Source organism: Heptranchias perlo, chromosome 5 (genome assembly GCF_035084215.1).
Source record: "Heptranchias perlo isolate sHepPer1 chromosome 5, sHepPer1.hap1, whole genome shotgun sequence".
Taxonomy (NCBI): domain Eukaryota; kingdom Metazoa; phylum Chordata; class Chondrichthyes; order Hexanchiformes; family Hexanchidae; genus Heptranchias; species Heptranchias perlo.
Window position 1 is genome coordinate 22173800 of NC_090329.1, and position 23693 is coordinate 22197492.

A 23693-nucleotide genomic window follows, 5' to 3' on the forward strand; every position below is an offset into this window, starting at 1 on the left:
TTATCAAGGGAGTTCTCCCTGGTGTCCTGGCCAGTATTTATCTTTCAATCAAAATCTAAAACAGATCATCTGGTCATTAATCACATTGCTGTTTATGGGATCTTGCTGCACACAAATTGGTTGCTGCGCTTCCTACATTACAACAGTGACTACACTTCTAAAGTACTTCATTGGCTGTAAAGCACTTTGGGACGTCCTGAGGTTGTGAAAGGGGCTATATAAATGCAAACTGCTTCTAATTAGCTATCTTTTGATTCACCCTATCCCCAAATAAGTGTATGCACATTTACTGTACCTCTGTGTATGTATAGATGTATATTCAAAATTATACCTCCTGTGCTGTAAACAGTGCTACACTTAGTGTTACTGAAACAAGCTCTTGTAAGGGATGACTTATTAAGTTTAATTCCAGGCTTTGTTTAAGGATTAATGAATAGTTTCCCTCTCCCTCTGCCTTCTATGCCCAAACCAAAGGAAAAAAATCAGCTTGAGCAGGTGTCACAATCATCTGAAGTTTCCTTTTTGTAGATTTTCAGCTGCAGTGAGCAAACTTGTGTGTTTGATCTCGTCGTGTGTGGCTTGTAGTTGCAGCAGCTGGTCATTACTCACCACATTGACAACAGACGGGTTTGCCGATTCGCGCTCCCAGTCTTGAGTGGATCCCAATGAGCCTGCAATCGAATGCTGTTTGAGATACCAGATGATACAGCCTGACTGTCCCATGCCATGCTTTCTAGCCATAGTACGCTATCCCCTTTAAACAACAGCTGTGCAAATCAAAGCAGTGACTTTTACTCATTGCTGATCTCTCAAGCAACACTGCAACTAGATTAAGTGGTCATTCATCTTATTGCTGTGTGGGATCTTGCTGTGGCCACCACATTTGCTTGCATAAATTCTTGCATAAACCTCTTGCCTAATCCTCTTTGTGACACAAAATAAATCCAAGTTGTTCTTCGCACTCAGATATTGGAGTTGCAGGTTGTGAACTCTCTTCGGAATTGCAAAATGTCATTGTCAAGTGTCAGCCGTGGCTCAGTGGATAGCACTCTGGTCTGAGTCAGAAGGTTGTGGGTTCAAGTCCCACTCCAGAGACTTGAGCACATAATCAAGGCTGACACTTCAGCGCAGTACTGAGGAAGTGTTGCATTGCCGTCTTTCAGATGAGATGTTAAACTGCGGCCCCGTCCCCTTTCAGATGGAGGTTAACAATCCCATAACGCTGTTTGAAGACCAGAGCTTCCTGGTGTTCTGGCTTAACATTTCTCTCGAGCAACACCACAACTAGATTAACTGATCATTCACCTTATTGCTGATTGTAGGATCTTGCTGTGTGCAGAAGGGCCGCCATATTTGCTTGCCTAAATTCTTGAGACAAAATAAATCCAAGTTGTTCTTCGCACTCAGTTACTGGAGCTGCCCCAGTGGCCTGCTGTGTGAATGCACCACGTGATATATTATTGACCCATTCATAAGAACAAGAAGGTTTCAAGTTCAGCACCGTTAGTTAATTTCAGCTAGGGTGGCAGTAAGATTGTCACAATTGACCTGACACTGAAATGGGTTTTCATCGCTCCACCATTGTTGGCCGTGCCTTCAGCTGCCTAGACCCTAAACTCTGGAATTCTCTCCCTAAACCCCTCTACCTCTCCCTCCTCCATTAAAACATTCCATTAAAACCTAGCTCTTTGACCAAGCTTTTAGTCACCTGTCCTAATATCTCCTAGTGTGGCTCAGTGTCAGATTTTGTTTGATAATTGCTCCTGTGAAGCGCTTTGGGGAGTTTTACTACATTAAAGGCGCTATATAAGTGCAGGTGGTTGTTTGGTCAGAGATCTCAATTAGGGGGAAATGTCTTGCATCCTAAATGAACATTATGCATCCTAAATGAGCATTTGCAACTCACTGTTTCACAATCTCTCCTGTTTCAATTAGGCTAAAGCTGTGGCCTCTGAATCCAATGCAACATTCTTCAATATCAGCGCTGCAAGTCTAACCTCCAAATATGTGAGTATCCGTGTCAACCTCCAAGTGAGAGCAGGTTTACTTTTTTCTGCCTTGGTTAGTGGTTCCATTTTGATGCCCTTTTGTAAAGCGAAGCGGGAATGCGAGACAATGTCTCGCTTGGGGACCGTGCTTGGCATAGAGACCAAAGCAAAGTAGGGAATGGGAGGAAATGCCTCAGTCTTGTTCTCAAAATCAAAAATCTTTACAATTCACTAATGTCATTTTTTATTTCTCCAAGACTAAAATACATGAGAAATTCCATTAAGAAATTTTTTTTAAAGTACTGCAGATAATTAAATACTTCGGAGACACTCTCTTGAATATTTAATTGAAGTTTATGCTAGTTAGTAAATGCTTTCAATGCTGGAGACATTTTAGCAAATGAATATTTCGATAGAAGTGCTGAATTGTTGGATCACTTTTTCGGGAACTAATCCCTGTTTCTGGTTTAGGTTGGCGAGGGAGAGAAGTTAGTGAGAGCTCTCTTTTCAGCTGCTAGAGAGCTTCAGCCATCCATCATTTTCATTGGTGAGTGCCATCCTACAATTCAGTGAGCAGTGACTATTCGAGTTACTCGTTTATATCTGGAAGTGCTGTGTGTTAGTGCAGTGCTGGTGTTTTTGCAAGTTCTGTCTGAGTCAAGGTGAGGTTTTGCATTATTTATGAATGTGTTGATCCTTGTTGCAGATGAAGTCGACAGCCTCCTGTGTGAGAGGAGAGAAGGAGAGCACGATGCAAGCAGACGCTTAAAAACAGAATTTTTAATAGAATTTGATGGGGTGAGTACAGGTGATCACAACCTGTAACATGCTGACTTTTAGTGGCTGGAAGACATGATGGGGGCATAATATAGATTTCACCCTGGGAGCTGGATTTGAATCCTACCCAAGTTGGACCATGGAGGAAGATTGTCGGGTAGCGGTTGTCTTTATCAAGGAGGGATGACACTCCGCAAATTGCAGTCACGGTGGATTTCGCTGGTGACTTAGACTGGGCGTTAGTGTACTTTTGGGTTCAGGGTCACTAGACACTCCTGTGACTGGACCTCACGTTCCCTATGATCGGGACTATGCCTTTACCCAATATCCAGTCGTACGATAGTGTGACCTGGAGGCTGTGATGACGAGATTCCCTCATTGTGTGTACTAGATACTGTAATCTCACATGTACGTTTATCTTCCGGAAGGTGGCCTGCTGAACTCTCTAGTGAGACGAGGTCAATTGTAATCCAAGAAACTGGTTTATTTCACACAGTAAAGAATACAATTTTCGGTGAAATTCAATCTATTTTACAGAGCAGCAACCCCTGAAAGGAGCCGGCACCCAACTTTTCTCTTACAAGAAATAGGTGTTCATATTGCAGGCATGGGACTCCCCATTTCTCTGGCGAGACTGCTCTGCCTGCTTGACTCTATTTCCATCTTGAATTTACTAAATTCAGTCTCCTTTTGTTCCAGTTGGGAAGCCAAAATCTTGACTTCTGACCCTCCCCTCAGCTCTGTATTTGGGATTGGCTCATTCAGCTACCAATCAAAACTGCTGCGTCGAATCAGAAACCTTTCTCCTCTCCGCATTAGCACCTACATGTCCTGCTCAGCTGAGACACCTCGCTGTGCTCAGTGAAGGGAAGCCATTCTAACATTACATCCCGTTTCCTCTCTGGAATGTGCTAACAAACTCCATTGTCTCAAGTTGAAATAGTATGCGAGAAACATAATTTTGTTAGCCACTTCATCTAGTCCTGGCTACTGGATCTAATCCACATTCCCAAATAAACTTGTGTGTATTGTGGAGTTAAGTCCTTGGGGGTAATTTTGACTTTGCAATAATGTAAAACAGGTGATAGCGAATCAGCAGCCTGTTTTACATCTCTCCATTTTTATTTCCATTGAAGTCAAGATGTTGGGAAGATGTGACTAATTGTACAGGGTTGGGTTTGTCCACTTAAGCTTCTGAATCAAATAAAGAAAAATCATATTAAAGCAGTAAATTTGGAGTATATCAAAACAAAATAAACCACATAGAGCTCATTGGTCACTGAAGGCATCTATCTAATATGCATTTGAATGAATCAATACTAACTGCTCCCACTGTCTCCTTGAGAGGCTGTTCCATAGATTGACCGCTTGCTTGCTAAAATAATGTTTCCGCAGATTAGTTTTGAATTTACCCCCTTTCAAGCACAGGCCATGTCCTCGGGTTTTACTGTTCACGATGCAAAACCGAAGGCCATTGAAACACTCCCTCGTGGCACGCTTATTCTCCCTGAGATGGTGGGTGTGTGCACTGGCAAAACCTTCATCCAGGCTGAAATTAAGCCTGCAATGATTTCCATCGTCTTGGGGAGTTCTCAATCACCTGCAAGCCAATATTGCTGCCGCTCACTCCTGCAGGTTCATTCTTCTGAAGTAATTTATGGGTACAGTGGTGTAGTGGTTATCTTACTGGACTAGTAATCCAGAGGTAAGGTCTAATAATCCAGAGAACATGAGTTCAAATCTCACCAGTTTGACAATTTGAATTCAGTTTTAAAAATCTGGAAATAAAAAGCTGTGTCAGTAAAAGTGACTATGAAGCTGTTGGATGGTCGTAAAAACCTAACTGGTTCACTAGTGTTCTTTAGGAAAGGAAATCTGCCGTCCTTACCTGGTCTGGCCAAATGTGACTCCTGTCCCGCACCAACATGGTTGATTCTTAACTGCCCTCTGAAGCGGCCTAGCAAGTCACTCAGTTGCATCAAACCCGCTATCACTGGTTCAAGAAGAAGGCCCTCCACCACCACCTCAGGGCAACTAGGGATGGGCAATAAATGCCGGCCTTGCCAGCGATGCCCACATCCCGAGATAGAATTTTTAAAAAATTGAACTGTTCATGATAATTCATCATTTCTGTATTTTTCTTAAAACGTCAGCTTTTGGTCACAACATGCCAAACCCCGTGATCTGTACCTGACCAATTGGAAGTGACTTATTTCCTCCCCCTAACTTCCCAGTAGGGAGCACCAAGCCTCTACTTGGCACCTTTCAGCGATGGCATGGCAGAAATCGTAGGCACCAACTCATGCGCTGCCACTCTGCTGTACGAGTTCGAGCTCCAAAATCCCATTCAACTTTTCATGGTGTCATTTAGCAGTTGAAAATATGAAAAAAAAAACTTTTTTTGAACACATAAAATGGGCAGAAATGTGAACCTTTTACTGTTTGCTACTGGAAAATAGGAACAAAACAGGATGGAATGACCTAAGAGAATGCAAATTACAACTACATTCTAGTATCGCATGTAATGTCGCCATGAAAATTAAGTTCATTGAATATAGAAGATTAAGGGGTGATCTAATTCAGGTGTTTAAGATGATTAAAGGATTTGATAGGGTAGAGAGAGAGAAACTGTTTCCTCTGGTGGGAGAGTCCAGAACAAAGGGGCATAACCTTAAAATTAGAGCTAGGCTGATCAGGGATGATGTCAGGAAGCACTTCTTCACACAAAGGGGAGTGGAAATCTGGAATGTTTTTCCCTCAAGAAGCTGTTAAGACTGGGGGTCAATTGAAAATTTCCAAACTGGGATTGATAGATTTTTGTTAGGCAAGGTATTAAGGTCACGGAGCCAAGGCGGGTAGATGGAGTTGAAATACAGATCAGCCATGATCTAATTGAATGGCGGAACAGGCTCGAGGGGCTGAATGGCCTACTCCTGTTCCTGTGTTCCTAATGTGCCTTTATAAACCAATCTGGGTGTATTTAGTATAAAATGCATTGACCAGAGCTCTCCTCCTTTCTGTTTAGGTACAGTCCAGTGGGGATGATCGGGTTTTAGTGATGGGAGCAACAAATAGGCCGCAGGAGCTGGATGATGCTGTCCTTCGGTGAGTAGCCTGTGGCCCTACAGCGCTGCGGCTAGGGATGCCTTATCTGGCAGATGGCTCTATGCCGTTTTTGATGCACCGTTTTTCAGTTTGGATGGAATTCTGGTGCAGCAGAGGAGTGCTAATGAAGTCTTATTTCAACTTGTTGGAACGTGACCATTGGCAACTAGCTGGCTGAGTATTACTGAGTGGTGCTTGAACTGGGGGGAAAAAGGTGCCCAGTGCACCTTAACCAGACTGCCAGCGTATCAGGAGGGCTTTGAGCATCTCTGTCCTTTTGTTCTGGCAAACCAAACTTTATTTGTAAGGAGCTGTTGCTGCTGCAGCAACTCGGCTTACAAGGTCTGCATTTTTCACATTAATCCAGAGAATGTGCTGCATTTTCTGCTTCGTTGCGTTCTGACGTTAAAGCAGACTGTTGAACGGTAGCATTCAGTTTCCTGAACTGTGCGTTCTTGAAACTGCTGCCTTCACTTTGGCTCAGTGGGTGTCACTCTCTCCTCTTGACTCATGGTTGTGAGTTCAAGTCCCACTCCAGAGACTTGAACACATAATCTGGGCTGACACCCCAGTGCAGTACTCTGCTGTCGGAGGTGCCGTCTTTCGGATGAGGTGTGAAACCGAGGCCTCGTGTGCCCTCTTGGGTGGATGTAAAAGATCCCACGGCACTATTTTGAAGAAGAGCAGCAGAAGAAAACCTTAATTATTGGTTTGGTTGCCCTTTCCTGCACTGCCCCCATTGCCTGAATATCCTTGCTGTACCACAGTGACCAGAATTGTACACACTGTTCCAGGCGTGGCCGTACCAGGATCAGTGCCCTTTCTCCCAGTCATCCCCTGTCATCTCCAGCTGTTGCCGCTTTCCTCTAGTCACTGGCTGTCATCTCCAGCCTTCTCTCTGAGATTATAAAGCCACAATGTGTACGGTATATTATGTTATGGTGTAATCCATTTATTGATTGACGAGTACAGGATTGGTCTCTGTCAATCTGTTTCTCTGAGCTAGACCAGTGCAATGCTGTGGTCCAGTCAGGGTGAGGAGTTAGTTATCAGGAGGGAGGGGGTGGAGGTGTTCAGCTCGTACTCCTGACGCTCTGCTTTTAATTCGTGTTAGTCACTCAAGGTTATGAATGAGCAGCTTTATCGTGAAGGTAAGTTAACAGTTTAAAAGCTGATGTGTTAAACTGTGTTTAATATAAGGCACAGTTATCAAGGTTACATCAAACAATTCTGAAATACACGAGTGTACTCACTAGAAGTGTAATCATTCAATTCATCTTTAATTTGTAATTTCCTCCCTTCCAGGCGTTTTACAAAGAGGGTGTTCGTCTCACTACCAAATGAACAAGTATGTGAACTACAGTTGAAGATTTTGAGCCTTGTTTTAAATGATGTATTTGTCAGAGTACAATCTTGTTTATTTATTAACCGCCACAGACACTCTGCAGAACACCCTGGGCTGGGCACTTTTTAAATTTGGCTCACGCTGTGACTAACCCTAATATTGTAATGGAGCAATTAGATATGAGGATTAACCCCAGACAACTCAAATAAACACTTTTATTTGTACTTGCCTGATTACCCCATTTCCCCATTCGCTCTCCTTTTTTGTTTGCTTTATTTTATGTACCCTAATATAAAACTTAAAGTTCTTATCCATTTTCTATTGCTCACCATCTGTTTTGGAGGTGGAACCCACAACAGAAAAAAAGACTTGATTGGCTGAAAGCTAGCTGGCTGATAGAAAAAAGGCTGAGGGATTACATAAGAGGTCTTTAAAATTATGAAAGCTTTTGATAGGCTAAATGTAGAGATGATGTTTCTACTTAGAATCATAGAATGGTTGCAGCACGGAAGGAGGCCATTCGGCCCGTTGAGTCTGTGCCGGCTCTCTGCAAGAGCAATCCAGCTAGTCCCACTCCCCTGTCCTATCCCCTTAGCTCTGCAAATCTTTTCCCTTCAAGTACTTACCCAATTCCCTTTTGAAAGCCACTATTGAATCTGCCTCCATTACTTTCAGGCAGTGCATTTCAGATCACAACCACTCGCTGTGTTGCAAAAAAAGTTTTTTCTTATGTTGCCTTTGATTCTTTTGCCAGTCATCTTAAATCTGTGCCCTCTGGTTCTTGGCTCTTTCTAGTAAACCTCCTCTGCACCCTCTCTAGGGCTTTCACATCCTTCCTAAACTGCGGTGCCCAGAATTGGACACAATACTTCAGTTGTGGCCGAACCAGTGTTTTATAAAGTTTCATGATAACCTCCTTGCTTTTGTACTCTATGCCTCTATTTATAAAGCCCAGGTTCCCGTATACATCCATAACCACTTTCTCAACCTGCCCTGCCATCTTCAACGATTTGTGCACATATACCCCCAGTTCTCTGTTCCTGCATCCCTTTTAGAATTGTACCCTTTGGTTTATATTGCCTCTCCTCGTTCTTCCTACCGAAATGTATCACTTCACACCTTTCTGCATTAAATTTCATCTGCCACGTGTCCGCCCATTCCACCAACTTGTCTATGTCCTTGTGAAGTCTATCCCTATCCTCCTCATTGTTCACTACCCTTCCATGTTTTGTGTCATGTGCAAATTTTGAAATTGTGCCCTGTAGACCCAAGTCCAAGTCATTAATATATATCAAAAAAAGCAATGGTCCTAGTACTGACCCCTGGGCAACACCACTGTCCCTCCAGTCCAAAGAACAACCATTCACCACTACTCTCTGTTTCCTATTACTTAGCCAGTTTCGTATCCATGCTGCTACTGCCCCCTTTATTCCATGGGCTTCAACTTTGATGACAAGCCTATTATGTGGCGTTTTGTCAAACGCCTTTTGAAAGTCCATATACACCATGTCAACCGCATTGCCCTCATCGACCCCCTCTGTTACCTCATTTTAAAAAAAACTCAATCAAGTTGGTTAAACATGATTTGCCTTTAAAAATCCGTGCTGACTTTCCTTAATTAATCCACACTTGTCCAAGTGACTGTTAATTTTCTCCCATATTATCGTTTCTAAAAGTTTCCCCACTACAGAGGTTAAACTGACTGGCCTGTAGTTGCTGGGTTTATCCTTACACCCTTTTTTGAACAAGGGTGTAACATTTGCAATTCTCCAGTCCTCTGGCACACCCCTGTATCCAAGGATGATTGGAAGATTATGGCCAGTACCTCTGTAATTTCCACCCTTACTTCCCACAGCAACCTAGGATGCATCCCACCCAGACTGGGTGACTTACTACTTTAAGTACAGCCAGCCTTTCTATTACCTCCTCTTTATCAATGTTTAGCCCAACCACCTCTTCATTTACTGTGACTTTGGTAACATCTTCTTCCTTGGTAAAGACAGATGCAAAGTACTCATTTAGTACCTCAGCCATGCCTTCTGCCTCCATGCATAGATCTCCTTTTTCGTCCCTAATCAGTCCCATCCCTCCTCTTACTACCCATTTACTGTTTTTACATGCCTATAGAAGACCTTTGGATTCCCTTTTATGTTAGTCTCCAGTCTATTCTCATACTTGTGGAGGAGTCCAAAACTATGGGCCAAATATAAGATAGTCACTAATAAATCCAATAGGGAATTCAGGAGAAGCTTCTTTACCCAGAGAGTGGTTCGAATGTGGAACTTGCTACCACAAGGAGTAGTTGAAGCGAATAACATAGATGCATTTAAGGGGAAGCTCGATAAACACATGAGGGAGAAAGGAATAGAAGGATATGTTGATAGGGTTAGATGAAGCAGGGTGGGAGGAGGCTCGTGTGTAGCATAAACACCGGCATAGACCAGTTGGGCCGAATGGTTGGTTTGTTTCTGTGCCGTACGTTCTGTCATTCTGTGTAGATGATCACTCGTCCGCGGTGCAGGCATTCCGATGGAAAGTGGGCACAACTAGCGATGCTCTGAGGTTAAATCCTTAGTGCCATGGACTTGGTTCTCCTTCCTGCCCCCATTTGCCACCAGGAGGTAACCTGATCCCATGCTGTTCCTGAGTTTGATGCTGGGAAGACTTGATGCCTTCAATTTCTTTTTGCCTCCACTCTATTTTACCAGCAACCCAGCTGTGGCTATGAGCTCAATAGGTTTATGGCTCCTGTATTTGAGCCATTATTTTATCAGTCTCCTTTGCTAAACTTCTGCACAGTTGATGTAAATGGTCCTGCTTGGATTCTAAAACTGGCTTAGACTTTCCATCAGTCAGCTGTTTCTGCCATTAAATAATTGTAGGATGTTGTGAGAATGGAGGTTTAATTCTATTGGGGCTCACTGGTTGCAATGGAAATTACTGGGTATTGTGTGAATTTGAATTGATAGTAAGAAAAATGCATTGTTTTCACTATGCTGAACAGGTAAGGAGAGGGGTAACCGGTCTGAACAGTTTAGGCTTTGCTTACCTGAAATCCTTTGATTGCGTTACTCCTTTTTGGGACTCTGCAGCATCCAGTCTTATCGCTGGCACATGGACTGGTTTCAAATCCAGATTGAAGGGGATTGAAGTTTCCTTCTCTATCAGCTGAAAGATTCCATGGTGAAATAATTTGAGGCTCTTCGAATCTTGTTCCTAACCGGTTTGTGATCATGCGAAACTGCTCAATGACTGACTGCGTCCCCCTCGGGTGACTGCGGCGGTCTGACTGCGTCCCCCTCGGGTGACTGCGGCGGTCTGACTGCGTCCCCCTCGGGTGACTGCGGCGGTCTGACTGCGTCCCCCTCGGGTGACTGCGGCGGTCTGACTGCGTCCCCCTCGGGTGACTGCGGCGGTCTGACTGCGTCCCCCTCGGGTGACTGCGGCGGTCTGACTGCGTCCCCCTCGGGTGACTGCGGCGGTCTGACTGCGTCCCCCTCGGGTGACTGCGGCGGTCTGACTGCGTCCCCCTCGGGTGACTGCGGCGGTCTGACTGCGTCCCCCTCGGGTGACTGCGGCGGTCTGACTGCGTCCCCCTCGGGTGACTGCGGCGGTCTGACTGCGTCCCCCTCGGGTGACTGCGGCGGTCTGACTGCGTCTCAGTTGATGTGGATGGCTGGGTAGAAAGAGAGAAAAGCAGCTGGTGCTACCCCTGGGGCATTGGGGTCGAGTAAAAGTACCTGAGCTGGTCGCCATTCGTGACGATGGGAAAACCAATGAACCTTAATGAATATAAAAATACTCACTTTTTTTAGTTCTCTCTCTCTAAAAGGTATATGTGTGTGTATGTGATATATACTCCAACTTACTAATGCCTTATCACAAGGGGGCACACAGCTGTTATGTGTGTGTGGTTTCTTAACAATGTTTGTAGTGTATCTTTCATTTTCTTTCTCGTTTTGCCCTCTTCCCCAGACACGATTGTTGCTGATTACAAATCTTTTGGCCAAACACCGGAATCCACTCAACCGAAAGGACCTTTTACATCTGGCCAAGTAAGTCCTTCACAAACCTTTTGTTTGTCCTGAAGAGCTTTTTTTTGGTATTTTTGTTCTGTTTCACTGATGACTTTTTTTGAGCAGCCAAACTTGGGTGCCTGATCTGCTGAAACGCTTCACCGTGTTCGGGTCTCAAAATCAAGCTATCAACAGATCTACAGCCCCTTAGCCAAAAGATCATGGATTCAAGTCCCGCTCCAGAGGCTTGAACACAAAATCTAGGCTGACACTCCCAGTTCAGTACTGAAGGAATGTTGCACTTTTGGCTGAGATATTAAACCGTCTGCCCTCTCGGGTGGATGTAAAAGATCACATTGCACTATTTCGAAGAAGTGCAGGGGCGTTCTCCCCAGTCTCCTGTCCGATATTTATCCTCAACCAACATCACGAAAGCAAATTATCTGGTTCTTATCTCATTGCTGTTTGTGGGAGCTTGCTTTGTGCAAATTGGCTGCCGCATTTCCTACATTACAACAATGACTACACTTCAAAAATACTTAATTGGCTGTAAACGCTTTGTGACTTCCTGAGGTTGTGAAAGGCATGATATAAATGCAAGTCTTCTCTATATTATCACCTGCGGGGTTTCTGTTTACCCAAAGTGAAGTGCACACGAAAGAGAGACACGTCCTGTTTACTCAAGTCCAGAGTGTTGTGCAGTTTAGCTGAAGTAAGACTTAGGGACTCCAGATATGTGTGCGTGGATACTGCTGGGGTTTAATCAGCTGAAACCACGCAGCTTACCCAAGCTGCTTTCAGCTGCTCGTTCACCTCGGATGCTTCTTCAACAGCACCTCCCAAACCCGCGACCTCTACCACCTAGAAGGACAAGAGCAGCAGGTACATGGGAACAACACCACCTGCATGTTCCCCTCCAAGTTACACACCATCCCGACTTGGAAATATATCGCCGTTCCTTCATTGTTGCTGGGTCAAAATCCTGGAACTCCCTTCCTAACACCACTGTGGGGGAACCTTCACCACACAGACTGCAGCGGTTCAAGGCGGCGGCTCACCACCACCTTCTCAAGGGCAATTAGGGATGGGCATTAAATGCCGGCCTTGCCAGCGATGCCCACATCCCATGAACGAAAAAAAAATGTGGGAAGAATATGTTGATCTCAGCCTTGAATATAGTCAACGACTGAGCATCCACAGCCCTCTGGGGTAGAGAATTCCAAAGATTGACAACCCTCGGAGTGAAGACCCCTTATCCTGAGACTATGCCCTGTAGTTCTAAACTCTCCAGCCAGGGGAAACAGCCTCTCAGCATCTACCCTGTCAAGCCATCTCAGATTCTTACATGTTTCAATGAGATCACTTATCATTCTTCTAAACTCCAGAGAATACAGGCCCATTCTACTCGATCTCTTCTCATAGGACAACCCTCTCATTCTAGGAATCTACCTAGTGAACCTTTGTTGCACTCCCTCTAAGGTAAGTATATCCTTAGGTAAGAACACCGAAACACAGGACTCCAGGTGCCAGTAGCGAGGCAGGCAGGCTGGTTAATCAACATTGTCGCGTAGTACTGGGGACCTGCCTGGCTCAGGTATCGACTTGCTTAGTCTGCCACACAGGGTTGACTTGGTCCTGAGCTTGCATCACTAAACGTCTTGGTGCCACCTCGACCCCAGAGAGAGATTGCCTTCCCACCCCCATCTCCAGAAGGATAGTTTCATTGGATTTCACACAAATGAAAAGCACAGGTTTAAGCTCTCGCTAGGTATATAGCAGGCTCTGGGAGCTCCTCCTTAGTGGCACAACTCGCCACCATCTTCCTGACTACAGCATGGACTCCAGTGATGGTTCTACCAGATGGAGGCGCTGTGCTTCAGCAACAGCTGCTTCTCTCTGTCTCAATCGTAAGCAGCAATCCCTGGATATATGAGCGCACGTTCTCGCGCCCAGCCTCCAGGTACACCTACAATAGCTATCGTCCAAAGGTACGTTTCTTTATCGGTTTACGATGGGTGTCTGTTTTCAAAATGGTGGAAGGACTTGCACAGGGCAGCTCATGTCATTTCAGGAACATGGGAAGAGGAGTAGGCCAATTCAGCCTTTTGAGACTCTTCCACCATTCAATTAGATCACAGCTGATCTGCACTTCAGCTTCATTTACCCTCCTTTGCTCCATATCCCTTGATACCCTTATCTAACAAAAATCTATAAATCTCGGTCTTGAAAGCTCCAGTTGGCCCTCATTATCCACAACCTTTGGGTAGTGGAAATCTGGAACTCACCACAATTGTGTGAAAGTGCTTCCTGATTTTACTCCTGAATGGCCTAGCTCTAACTTTAAGATTGTGCCCCTTTGTTCTAGATTCCCCCATCAGAGGAAATAGTGTTTCTGTATCTACCCTATCGAGTCCCTTTTGATCTCGATTAGATGATCTCTCAACCGTCTAAACTCGAGGCAATACAAACCAAGTTTATGCAACCTTTTCTCATAATTTAACCCTTTAAGTATTGGTATCGTTATGGTGAATCTGTGCTGCACCCCCTCCAAGGATAATATATAGTGTCATCTGTAAACTTGGATGTACAACTCTATCCCTTCATCCAAGTCATTAATATATGGTGAAAAGTTGAGGCCCCAGTACAGATTTCTGAGGAACACCACTTGCTAATCAGCAAATAATCCTGTTATGCCTATTCTCTTGTCTCCTACCTCCAATTGTGTGTGCCTTCATTTTTTGCTAATAATCTCTTGTGCGGAATCTTATCAAACGCCCTGATCAACCGTGCTAGTGACCCCCTCAAAAAATTCAGCTAGATTAGTCAGACACTATGTTCCCTTCACAAATCCATGTTCTCTGATCAGCTGATACTTTACTTGTCCAAGTGCTCGGTCATTCCGTCACTGATAGATTGCAGTAACTTCCCCACAAACTGGCAGGTCTGTAGTTACCTGGTTTCTCCCTCCCTTCTTAAATAATGGATTGACAGTTGCAAGTTTCCAATCTGAAGACACAATTCCTGAATGTAGAGAATTTTGGAAAAAGACGATTAGCGCATCTGGCATCTTAATGTCCCACATCCAGGTCCAATGCTATGTACCAGGCGTACTCACCAACTGCTTAATCCAAGCCCTTGTGTGAGGCTGAATCCTCCTCTAGGACACTCATGACCGGTCAGTGTAGGCCAGAGTCCTCCCTCCCTGCAGTCACGTCTCCTTTTTGTCACGATCCACCCCACGGCTTGTTCCTGGATCTGACACATGGGCCAGAGAAACATAGAAAATAGGAGCAGGAGTAGGCCATTCGGCCCTTCGAGCCTGCTCCGCCATCAGTATGATCATGGCTGATCTTCTGTCTCCACACCATATTCCTGCTCTCTCCATACCCCTTGATATCTTTGTGTCTAGAAATCTATCTATCTACTTCTTAAATATATTCAGTGACTTGGCCTCCACAGCCTTCTGTGTTAGAGAATTCCACAGGTTCACCACCCTCTGAGTGAAGAAATTTCTCCTCATCAGTCCTAAATGTCCTATCCTGAGACTGTGACCCCTCGTTCTGGACACCCAGCCAAGGGAAATATCCTCCCTTCATCCAGTCTGTCAGAATTTTATATGTTTCAATGAGATCCCCTCTCATTCTTCTAAACTCAAGTGAATACAGGCCGAGTCGACCCAATCTCTCCTCATACGACAGTCCTGTCATCCCAGGAATCAGTCTGGTGAACCTTCGCTGCACTCCCTCCTATGGCAAGTATATCCTTTAAGTAAGGAGACCAAAACTGCACACAATACTCCAGGTGTGGTCTCACCAAGGCCCTGTATAACTGTAGTAAGACATCCTTACTCCTATACTCTCATCCTCTTGCAATGAAGGCCAATATACCATTTGCCTTCCTAACTGCTTGCTGCACCTGCAGGTTTGTTTTCAGTGACTGGTGTACAAGGACACCCAGGTCCCTTTGTACATCAACATTCCCCAACCTATCACCATTTAAATAATACTCTGCCTTTCTGTTATTCCTTCTGAAGTGGATAACTTCACATTTATCCACATTATACTGCATCTGCCATGTATTTGCCCACTCGCTCAACTTGTCCAAATCACCTTTGCATCCTCCTCACAACTCACAATCCCACCTAGTTTTGTGTCGTCAGCAAACTTGGAAATATTACATTTGGTTCCCTCATCCAAATCATTGATCTATATTGTGAATAGCTGGGGCCCAAGCACTGATCCCTGCGGTACCCAACTAGTCACTGCCTGCCACCCCGAAAAAGACCCATTTATTCCTACTGTCTGTTAACCAATTTTCAATCCGTGCCAGTATATTACCCCTAATCGTATGTGCTTTAATCTAACCGCTTATGTGGGACTTTATCAAAGGCCTTCTGAAAATCCAAATAAACCACATCCACTGGTTCTCCCTTATCTATTCTACCAGTTACATCCTGAAAAAACTCCAGTAGGTTTGTCAAACATGATTTCCCTTTCATAAATCCATGTTGACTTTGACTAATCCCGTTGATATTTTCTAAGTGTCCTGTTATCACATCCTTTATAATAGACTCTAGCATTTTCCCCACTACTGATGTTAGGCTACCCAGCCTGTAGTTCCTTGTTTTCTCTCTCCCTCCTTTTAAATAGTGGGGTTACATTTGCCACCCTCCAATCTGCAGGAACTGTTCCATAATCTATAGAATTTTGGAAGATGACAACTAATGCATCCACTATTTCCGTGGCTACCTCTTTTAGTACTCTGGGATGCAGATTATCAGGCCCCGGGGATTTATCTGCTTTCGGTCCCATTAATTTCCCCAGCACTTTTTTTTACGATTACTAATTTCCTTTAATTCCTCCTTCTCACTAGTCCCTTGTTTCCCTAACATTTCTGGGAAGTTATTTGTGAAAGCCCTTCCATTGCACGCTGAGGAGTTCAGAGCCATGAAGGAGAACTGTCTGGACACGTCTTCTATGTCAGAGTTATCCTGTACTGGGGCTCCCAGGTACCAACAACGGAGACAAGTATATATTAGCCTTGGAGGGGATACAGCGCAGATTCACCAGAATGCTACCAATACTTAGAGGGTTAAATTATGAGAAAAGGTTGCATAAACTTGGTTTGTATGGCCTCGAGTTTAGATGGTTGAGGTGTCATCTAATAGAGATCAAAAGGTACTCGATAGGGTAGATACCAGAAACACTCTTTCCTTTGGTGGGGGAATCTAGAACAAGGGGGCACAATCTATTGATACCCCCCCAAACACTTCATTGCTTGGCGTTCCATTCCTTGTGTGTGTAGTGCTTTTACATTAAAGGCACTATATAAAAATGCAACTTGCTGCAGTTGAAATGTTACTGAGGCAAATAGTTTTATATTGTTGGGTTAGCTTGACATCTGGTAGCTTGTGCTGGTGACATAGTGCTGTACCATTTCTTCTAAAGTCCTTGCATTAGACCACTTATGCAGGAGCATTCTTACTGGTCGCTGTTTAATTCAAAAGACCCTGAATATTTCCAGCAAGTGCTCCATCTTCCAACGTGTGTGCGTGTGTATATGAAGTGCTTTTTTTTAACTGAGACTTGGTGTTTTCTATTTTCTCACTCCTCCTTACAGACAGACAGAAGGATATTCAGGGAGTGACCTGACTGCACTTGCGAAGGATGCAGCACTGGGTCCAATTCGAGGTAGGTGATGTGATAGAATCATAGTATGTTACAACACAGAAGCAGGCCATTGGACCCATTGTGCCTGTGTCGGCTCTTTGAAAGAGCTATCCAATTAGTCCATTCTCCTGCTCTTTCCCCGTAGCCCTGCAAATTTTCCCCTTCAAGTATTTATCTCATTCCCTTTTGAAAGTTATTATTGAATCTGCTTCCACCACCCTTTCAGGCAGTGCATTCCAGATCATAACAACTCGCTGTGTAAAAACATTTCTCTTCATCTCACCTCTGATACTAAATCCTGTCCTCTGGTTACCGACCCTTCTGCAACTGGAAACAGTTTCTGCTTATTTACTCTATCAAAATGGTAATTTTGAACACCTCTATTAAATCTCCCCTTAACCACCTCTGCTCTAAGGCGAACAATCCCAGCTTCTCCAGTCTCTCCACATAACTGAAGTCCCTCATCCCTGGTACCATTCTAGTAAATTTCCTCTCCATCCTCTCCAAAGCCTTAATATCCTTCCTAAAGTGTGCCCAAAATTGGACACAATACTTCAGGTTGGTCCATTGTCTGCCGCCTATTAAATGGCCCTTTATTTATTCCGACAGCCGAGGGTGTATTAAACTGAATAAACCTAGAGATGTTCAGGTGTTAAACTGTGTAATAGACATTTGCAATATTTGTTTTGGAGGGAAAAACTTTCTATTTTGTAGGAGTTAATGAGATCTAATTGTCACACTCGACATCCTCTTCTCATTAATGTAAGGGGCACATGTCACATCTTCAAAGTTGCAGCACTTCACATCGCAACACGTCTGCATTGATCAAGTTTTGTAAACACATGTTGGGTACAGTAATGTTGTGGTTATGTTACTGGACTAGTAATCCAGAGGCCTCGACTAACAATTAGAAAACGTGAATTCATATCCCACCGTGGCAGTTTGAGAACTTGAATTCAGGTTTTAAAACAGTAGGAACAGGAGTAGGCTATCCAGCCCCTCGAGCCTGTTCCACCATTCAGTTAGATCATGGCTGATCCATTTACCCGTGTTTACGTGCACACACGCGTGTGGCATTGCTTCTTGAATATATCGACTCAATCATGGAATGCACTGCCAGTCAGTGTGTGCCTTGATTCACTGGTGGTATTAAGCCACCGTATAAAATTTACCAAGTCATCACTATGAAAGACAAGCGTAATCCTGGTGCGTAGTGCGACCAGTGGGTTTTGACCAGTAGTAAAAGTTTTGCCCTTGATTTATGATGTCATCCAAGCCCCATTGAAAGGATTTTTGACTTCTATCCACCCTATGTGGTTTCCTCTCTGTCACTTCCAGTACCTCTCTTGCCGTATAGAATTTTTTTTTAAGGCTGCATACAGTGACACCATAAGTCCCGGCCAGAATGGAGAAGATTAGGTAATTCCCCCATCAATCATGCCTGGAGTCTGCACTGCTGTAAGTGACTGGGATTGATTTTACACACGTAATTTGTTATTATGTAACTATCCTCCACTCACTCCATTTTCCTGGAGAAATAATCCTGCTTTTATCGGGAGACTATTTGCTGTAGTTTCAGTCGTGAATTTGGAGACCGTTTCCTGTGGCTCGTGAGTAAATTAAAACCACAACTCCAGCCCCGCCTCCAACTCATTGGCACTCACAGTGGTGTCAATATCCACTCCGTTTTTTTAATTCATTGTCTGAATATGGGTGTTGCTGGCAAAGCCAGCATTTATTGCCCATCCTTATTGCCTTGAAAAGGTGGTGATAGCCATTTGATTACAACTGAGTGGCTTGCTAGGCCATTTCAGAGGGCAGTTAAGAGTCAACCACGTTGGTGTGGGACTGGAGTCACACAGGCCCAGACCGGGTAAGATCGTCAGGTTTTCTTCTCTAAAGGACATTAGCGAACCAGTTGGGTTTTTACGACAATCCAACAGCGTCATGGTCACTTTTACTGGTCCCAGATAAATGCTGAGGTGTGCCTGATTTTGTTTGTTTCTGGAGTGTTTCAGCTGCTCTGCTTTGTAATTTGAGTTGTCAAAATTATATGATTTCCTTTTCCTTCAGAGCTCAAACCAGAAGAAGTGAGGAGTATGGCTGCCAGTGAGGTATGGTTCACTTCTATTCCCAAATTTAAAACACTCCTGTGTGTAGAATTGCTAGTGTTAATCTGTTTTTTTGGACACCACAGCCTGCTTCACTGTAGCTGCATTTGAAAGACAGTGATTTTTAACCCTGGTTCCTGGCCATTTTGTTGCTCTACTAGTAAATTACCCTGGCAATGCTCACGGTACATTTATGAGGAGGCTGCAGGCGAAGGAAAAGATCGGGGTGAAGTGGGGAAGTGTATTTGCGGGGAGTGTTGGTTGGGTAGTATTGGAATAGAGTGGGTTTTGGTGAGGTTGGCTAGTGTCGGAGTGATTGGCGGAGCGGGCTAGTGTCGGAGCGAGTGGCGGAGCGGGCTCGTGGCGGAGCGGGCTCGTGGCGGAGCGGGCTCGTGGCGGAGCGGGCTCGTGGCGGAGTGGAGTAGGCAGCCTAGGGACCATGAGAGATGAAGAGAATGCGACGGTGGTTGTGCACGGGCTACTTAAGTATCTTTGATCAACCTCCACTTGCTTTTCTCTCACCCGGGTGGCGTGGCGAGGTGCTCGTGCGGGAGGAGGAGCGTGCATATATCTGAGCATGACTTTGTACCTCGTCTTCTGCTGCCTGTCTAGGTGAGAAAGATCCGACTGTCCGATTTTGAAGATTCGCGGAGGAAGATCAAACCAAGTGTGGGCCCTCAGACTCTCGACGGGTACCGGCGCTGGAACGAGGACTATGGAGACACTGCAATTAATTCGTGAGGTGTCAAACCAGCTCCGTTCACTGCTGTAAGGACTCGCCTTGATCAGAGAGCACAACATCCATTGTCAGCACCAACTGACATGCACTTCCTCTGGCCTTCATTAGGGCATCCAAAGCTGTTTCATCACAGATCCTATCACGGAATCAGGAGCACTAAAACTGACGGGAAAAGTTTACAAAACGGAATCCTTTCTGTGACGTGCAGTATCCTTTTAAAATCAAGTTTCAGGATCCTTCATCCCTCAGGGTCCCGGAACCATGTAGCTGGCAGTTGTGAAGGTCGAGTTTAGGGTCTAGCAATGGTAAAAAAAAATGTCATGATTTGTATATTTTGTTTCTGGTGTAAGCAAGTCGGTCCCTGTTCAGTGTACAGAGTAGAAGCACAACTATAGAAAGATTCGTGCCTTAAGTTTGCAGTACATTTGCTTGTCCATTCGTGTTTGGTCCCTTTGCTCCCCCATGACTAATCCGGCTCTAAATGGGCCACTAGCATTATCCATTCATAACTGATTATTAAATCCAGTCTGTTCAGCAGTTTTTATTGTGCCAAATAAGTCGCTGGTTGTACCCTTGTGGAAATGGATTCTTTGAAAGAAGACCATTTGGAGTGCTCCCCAGCTTCCAAAAGTGTTTCTCCCCAATATCAAGTAGCTGGTCTCTTGATTTCCTACCCAGTCTGCCAATAAATATTTCGCTTCAGTCATTCAATATTTCAGTGCAGTGTTTGGCGGATAGACTTGGTACAAAAGCCTACAGGTGTTGCAGGAATAATGACACAGGCGTTCTTTCGAAATATGATTGCATGCAAACTTCCAGTCCGGTGCATGGTTTCCCCATCATTATATAATATACAGCCTCTTGTTACAAATTCAGCATTATCAAAACTGATACTTTAGATAGGCTTCTGAATAAATCTTTTCTTCATGCAACTCAATCCTTTGAAAATATTGTAGTGGGGTGGATTAAATGTTCATAATGGTATTCACAATATTGAGGCAAAGGCTCAGTCTTTCAAAACATCTATCTGTAACATAAACCCCATACTTGGTATAATTCTCAATCGCTGTGACTAATTCCACAGGAGATTTGCTGGTACTTTTCTAAGAAATACATCTGGTGTGTATTTCCCGTCTGTCACACTTCCATGTCACACTCATCTTTCTGTCACACCTCAGGAAAAAGGACCGCTCTAGGAACATAAAATACCAGAGTCAGTCCGTCTGTCTGTTTCTGTCTGATTGTCTCCCTTAATCGACCTCTGCATGAAATCAACCAGTGTGTTTTTTTAAAATAGCGACAGCCTCTTAATTGGCCCCCTGTATGAACCAACTATTTACTTGGCAGCAATTCACCTGTGTAGCCTTGTGAGCCGCGTAGCTACGTGATACTTAATACAACATCCCTGACCTTACAACAGCCCATGTGTTCTGTCTTAACCACGAGCAGCGTCATAAGAGGTTCACTAGTATTGCCAAGATGGGATGTCATGCTCTAGATGTCACGCTTTGTTAACAGTACAAATAAATTCCTAAATGACAACAGTAACTACACTTCAAAAAGTACTTCATTGGCTGTAAAGCGCTTTGGGGCATCCTGAGGTCGTGAAAGGCGCTATATAAATGCAAGTCTTACAGAAAAGAATTACCCTGGCGCGCAAAATGTACACACAGTTACAACTGTTCCCTGAACCCAGTGGTGTACAAGTCGTTAACAATTATCTAGATTTTGGTCATTTAAAGGAACGGGAACAGGTTAGCAACTACATTTTTGAGGACAACCCTGCTGGTGTTCCAGATCAGAGGCCACTCGACGAGCACTGCCACAGGAGAGCCACTAGTAACCTGTTTTTTTAAAAAAATACTGAACATGTCATCACACTTTGGCAATGACGAGCACTTCACAGTTTGCAGTTTCCAGACCCCAGTAATAGAGCTGAGTGAAGTGAGCTTTTAACTGCTAACCTTGTGGCCTGAAACAGGCATAGCTCCACCTTCGCAGAATAATTGCGCATAAAATTCGTGTCCTTCTTAAAACCAAATAACCGTCTGTGCCATGGGGATCTCCTGACTTCTTAACTAGTCTTGGCGTTATTGAGACATTATTGCAAGCCTTCCATTCACCCACGTCTTGCAATATCTATTTTTAAAAAGCCTTTGTCAGTGTTTCCAAGCGGAAGAACGTTGATTCCGAAGGCTTTGCATTTGCATTCGGGTGGGGTGGTCCTGATCAGGATTAAGTGTGAATGGAACGGGAAGGTTCAGGGATTTTCCTGGAGTAGGTTTGAAAGTGGTCTTTGTACCAACTCTACCTCACAAAACGGCTGCATTGTCAAGTTTTCCTCAACTATGCAGCTCACTCATTATTTGTTCAGCTGGTACACCTACCCTTAGTCGTACGGTGCACGGTTGCTCCTTTTCTGAGACACTCCGGATCAAACAATATCGGAGGGGGCTTTTTTTGTTGTTGTTGTAGCCACTGGAAGCTCTTGTGCTGCAGACTGTCCGAATGCAAGTCCCGCGGCGAAAGGCAGTGATTGTGAACGCACAGCTGGAATGAAAAGTGTCCTAGAGTTCAGAGAGCACTGAAATATTAAACGGCCTGAAGGTAAATATCCTGTACCTTCGCTATTCAGTTTAATCTGTGCTTTCAAACTGTGCAGTGTCTCTCTCCCACTTCAAACTTTCTAGCAGTTAAACTTGGCAAAACTGCAAAAATTCTTGTCAAAATTTTCAACATGACCGTCAACTAGCACAAAGCAATTAACCAACACGTGTGTGGACTCTTTCTAACTTTGATAACTTTCTGACTACCTTTTTAACAGATTTGTACATCATTGCATTGAACTTGACGTGAGTAGAAAGTTTAAATATGAGCATGGTGTTCAGGAGTAGGCAGCGATTCTGTCTGTTTTATTTTAGCACTGTTGTCGTTCCAACACCCTGTTACTGCGGAAACTGGTATGGGGAAAGGTAAAGTGTCCCAATTAGTAAATATTGTATTTTTGCCACTTTTTTTCCATTTTTTTTTGTACCAATGTGCATGAACGATTTTTTTTTGATCTGTTTGTTTTTCATGTCTAATATATTGATGAATAAAAGTTTTAATTCGACGCCTGGAAGTTGTGAGATTCGTGATATTTTTTGGCTGAAGAGGCCTAAGAGGACTCGTGTAGGTCATGGTGATGTCGACACCAGTTAGGTTGGTTATACAAGTAGTGTTTCACACTTAGTTTACAGCAGAGGAAACGGCCTGACACTTGGTTTAACAACTTGCATTTATATAGCGCCTTTAACATAGTAAAACATCCCAAGGCGTTTCACAGGAGCGTTATCAGACAGAAATTGACACTGAACCACGTAAGGAGATATTAGGACAGGCGACCAAAAGCTTGGTCAAAGAGAGAGGTTTTAAGGCACGTCTTAAAGAAGAAGAGCGAGGCGGAGAGGTTTAGGGAGGGAATTCCAGAGCTTAAGGCCTAGGCAGCCGAAGGCACTGCCGCCAGTGGAGGGGCGATGAAAATCAGATATGCGGAAGAGGCTGGAATTGGAGGAGCGTGGAGATCTCGGAGGGTTATAGGACTGGAGAAGGTTACAGAGACAGGGAGAGGGGTGAGGCCACAGAGGGATTGAACACAAGGATGGGAATTTTAAAATTGAGGTGTTGCCCGACCTTGAGCCATTGTAGGTCAGTGAGCACAAAGGTGATAGGTGAACAGAGCTTGGAGTGAGTTTTGGATGAGAAGTTTATGGAGGGTGTAAAGTGGGAGGAGAGCATTGCAATAGTCTGAGTCTGGAGGTAACGATGAGCTGAGGCAGGGACTGAGACGGGCGATGTTATGGAGCTGGAAGTAGGCAGTCTTGGTGATGGGAGCGAATGTGGGTACATATAGTACAAACGAAGTGCTTGTTGATTCTCCAATTACTTTAGCTGTAGGATCAAA

General features: G+C 44.3%; 1 protein-coding gene across 2 annotated transcripts in view; it reads left to right on the plus strand.

Annotated features, from left to right (window-relative positions):
* spast (spastin) overlaps nucleotides 1–22871 on the plus strand; it is a 74686-nt gene extending 51815 nt beyond the window's left edge. For both annotated transcript variants that reach the window (XM_067984101.1, XM_067984102.1), the window contains 9 exons: nucleotides 1936–2007; nucleotides 2460–2535; nucleotides 2695–2786; nucleotides 5791–5870; nucleotides 7176–7218; nucleotides 11191–11270; nucleotides 16851–16921; nucleotides 18974–19014; nucleotides 19624–22871. In XM_067984101.1, coding sequence (XP_067840202.1) covers nucleotides 1936–2007; nucleotides 2460–2535; nucleotides 2695–2786; nucleotides 5791–5870; nucleotides 7176–7218; nucleotides 11191–11270; nucleotides 16851–16921; nucleotides 18974–19014; nucleotides 19624–19752 — 684 coding nt within the window. In that variant the 3' untranslated portion in view covers nucleotides 19753–22871. The remainder of the gene's footprint in view (nucleotides 1–1935; nucleotides 2008–2459; nucleotides 2536–2694; nucleotides 2787–5790; nucleotides 5871–7175; nucleotides 7219–11190; nucleotides 11271–16850; nucleotides 16922–18973; nucleotides 19015–19623) is intronic.
* The last annotated feature ends 822 nt before the right edge of the window (nucleotides 22872–23693 follow it).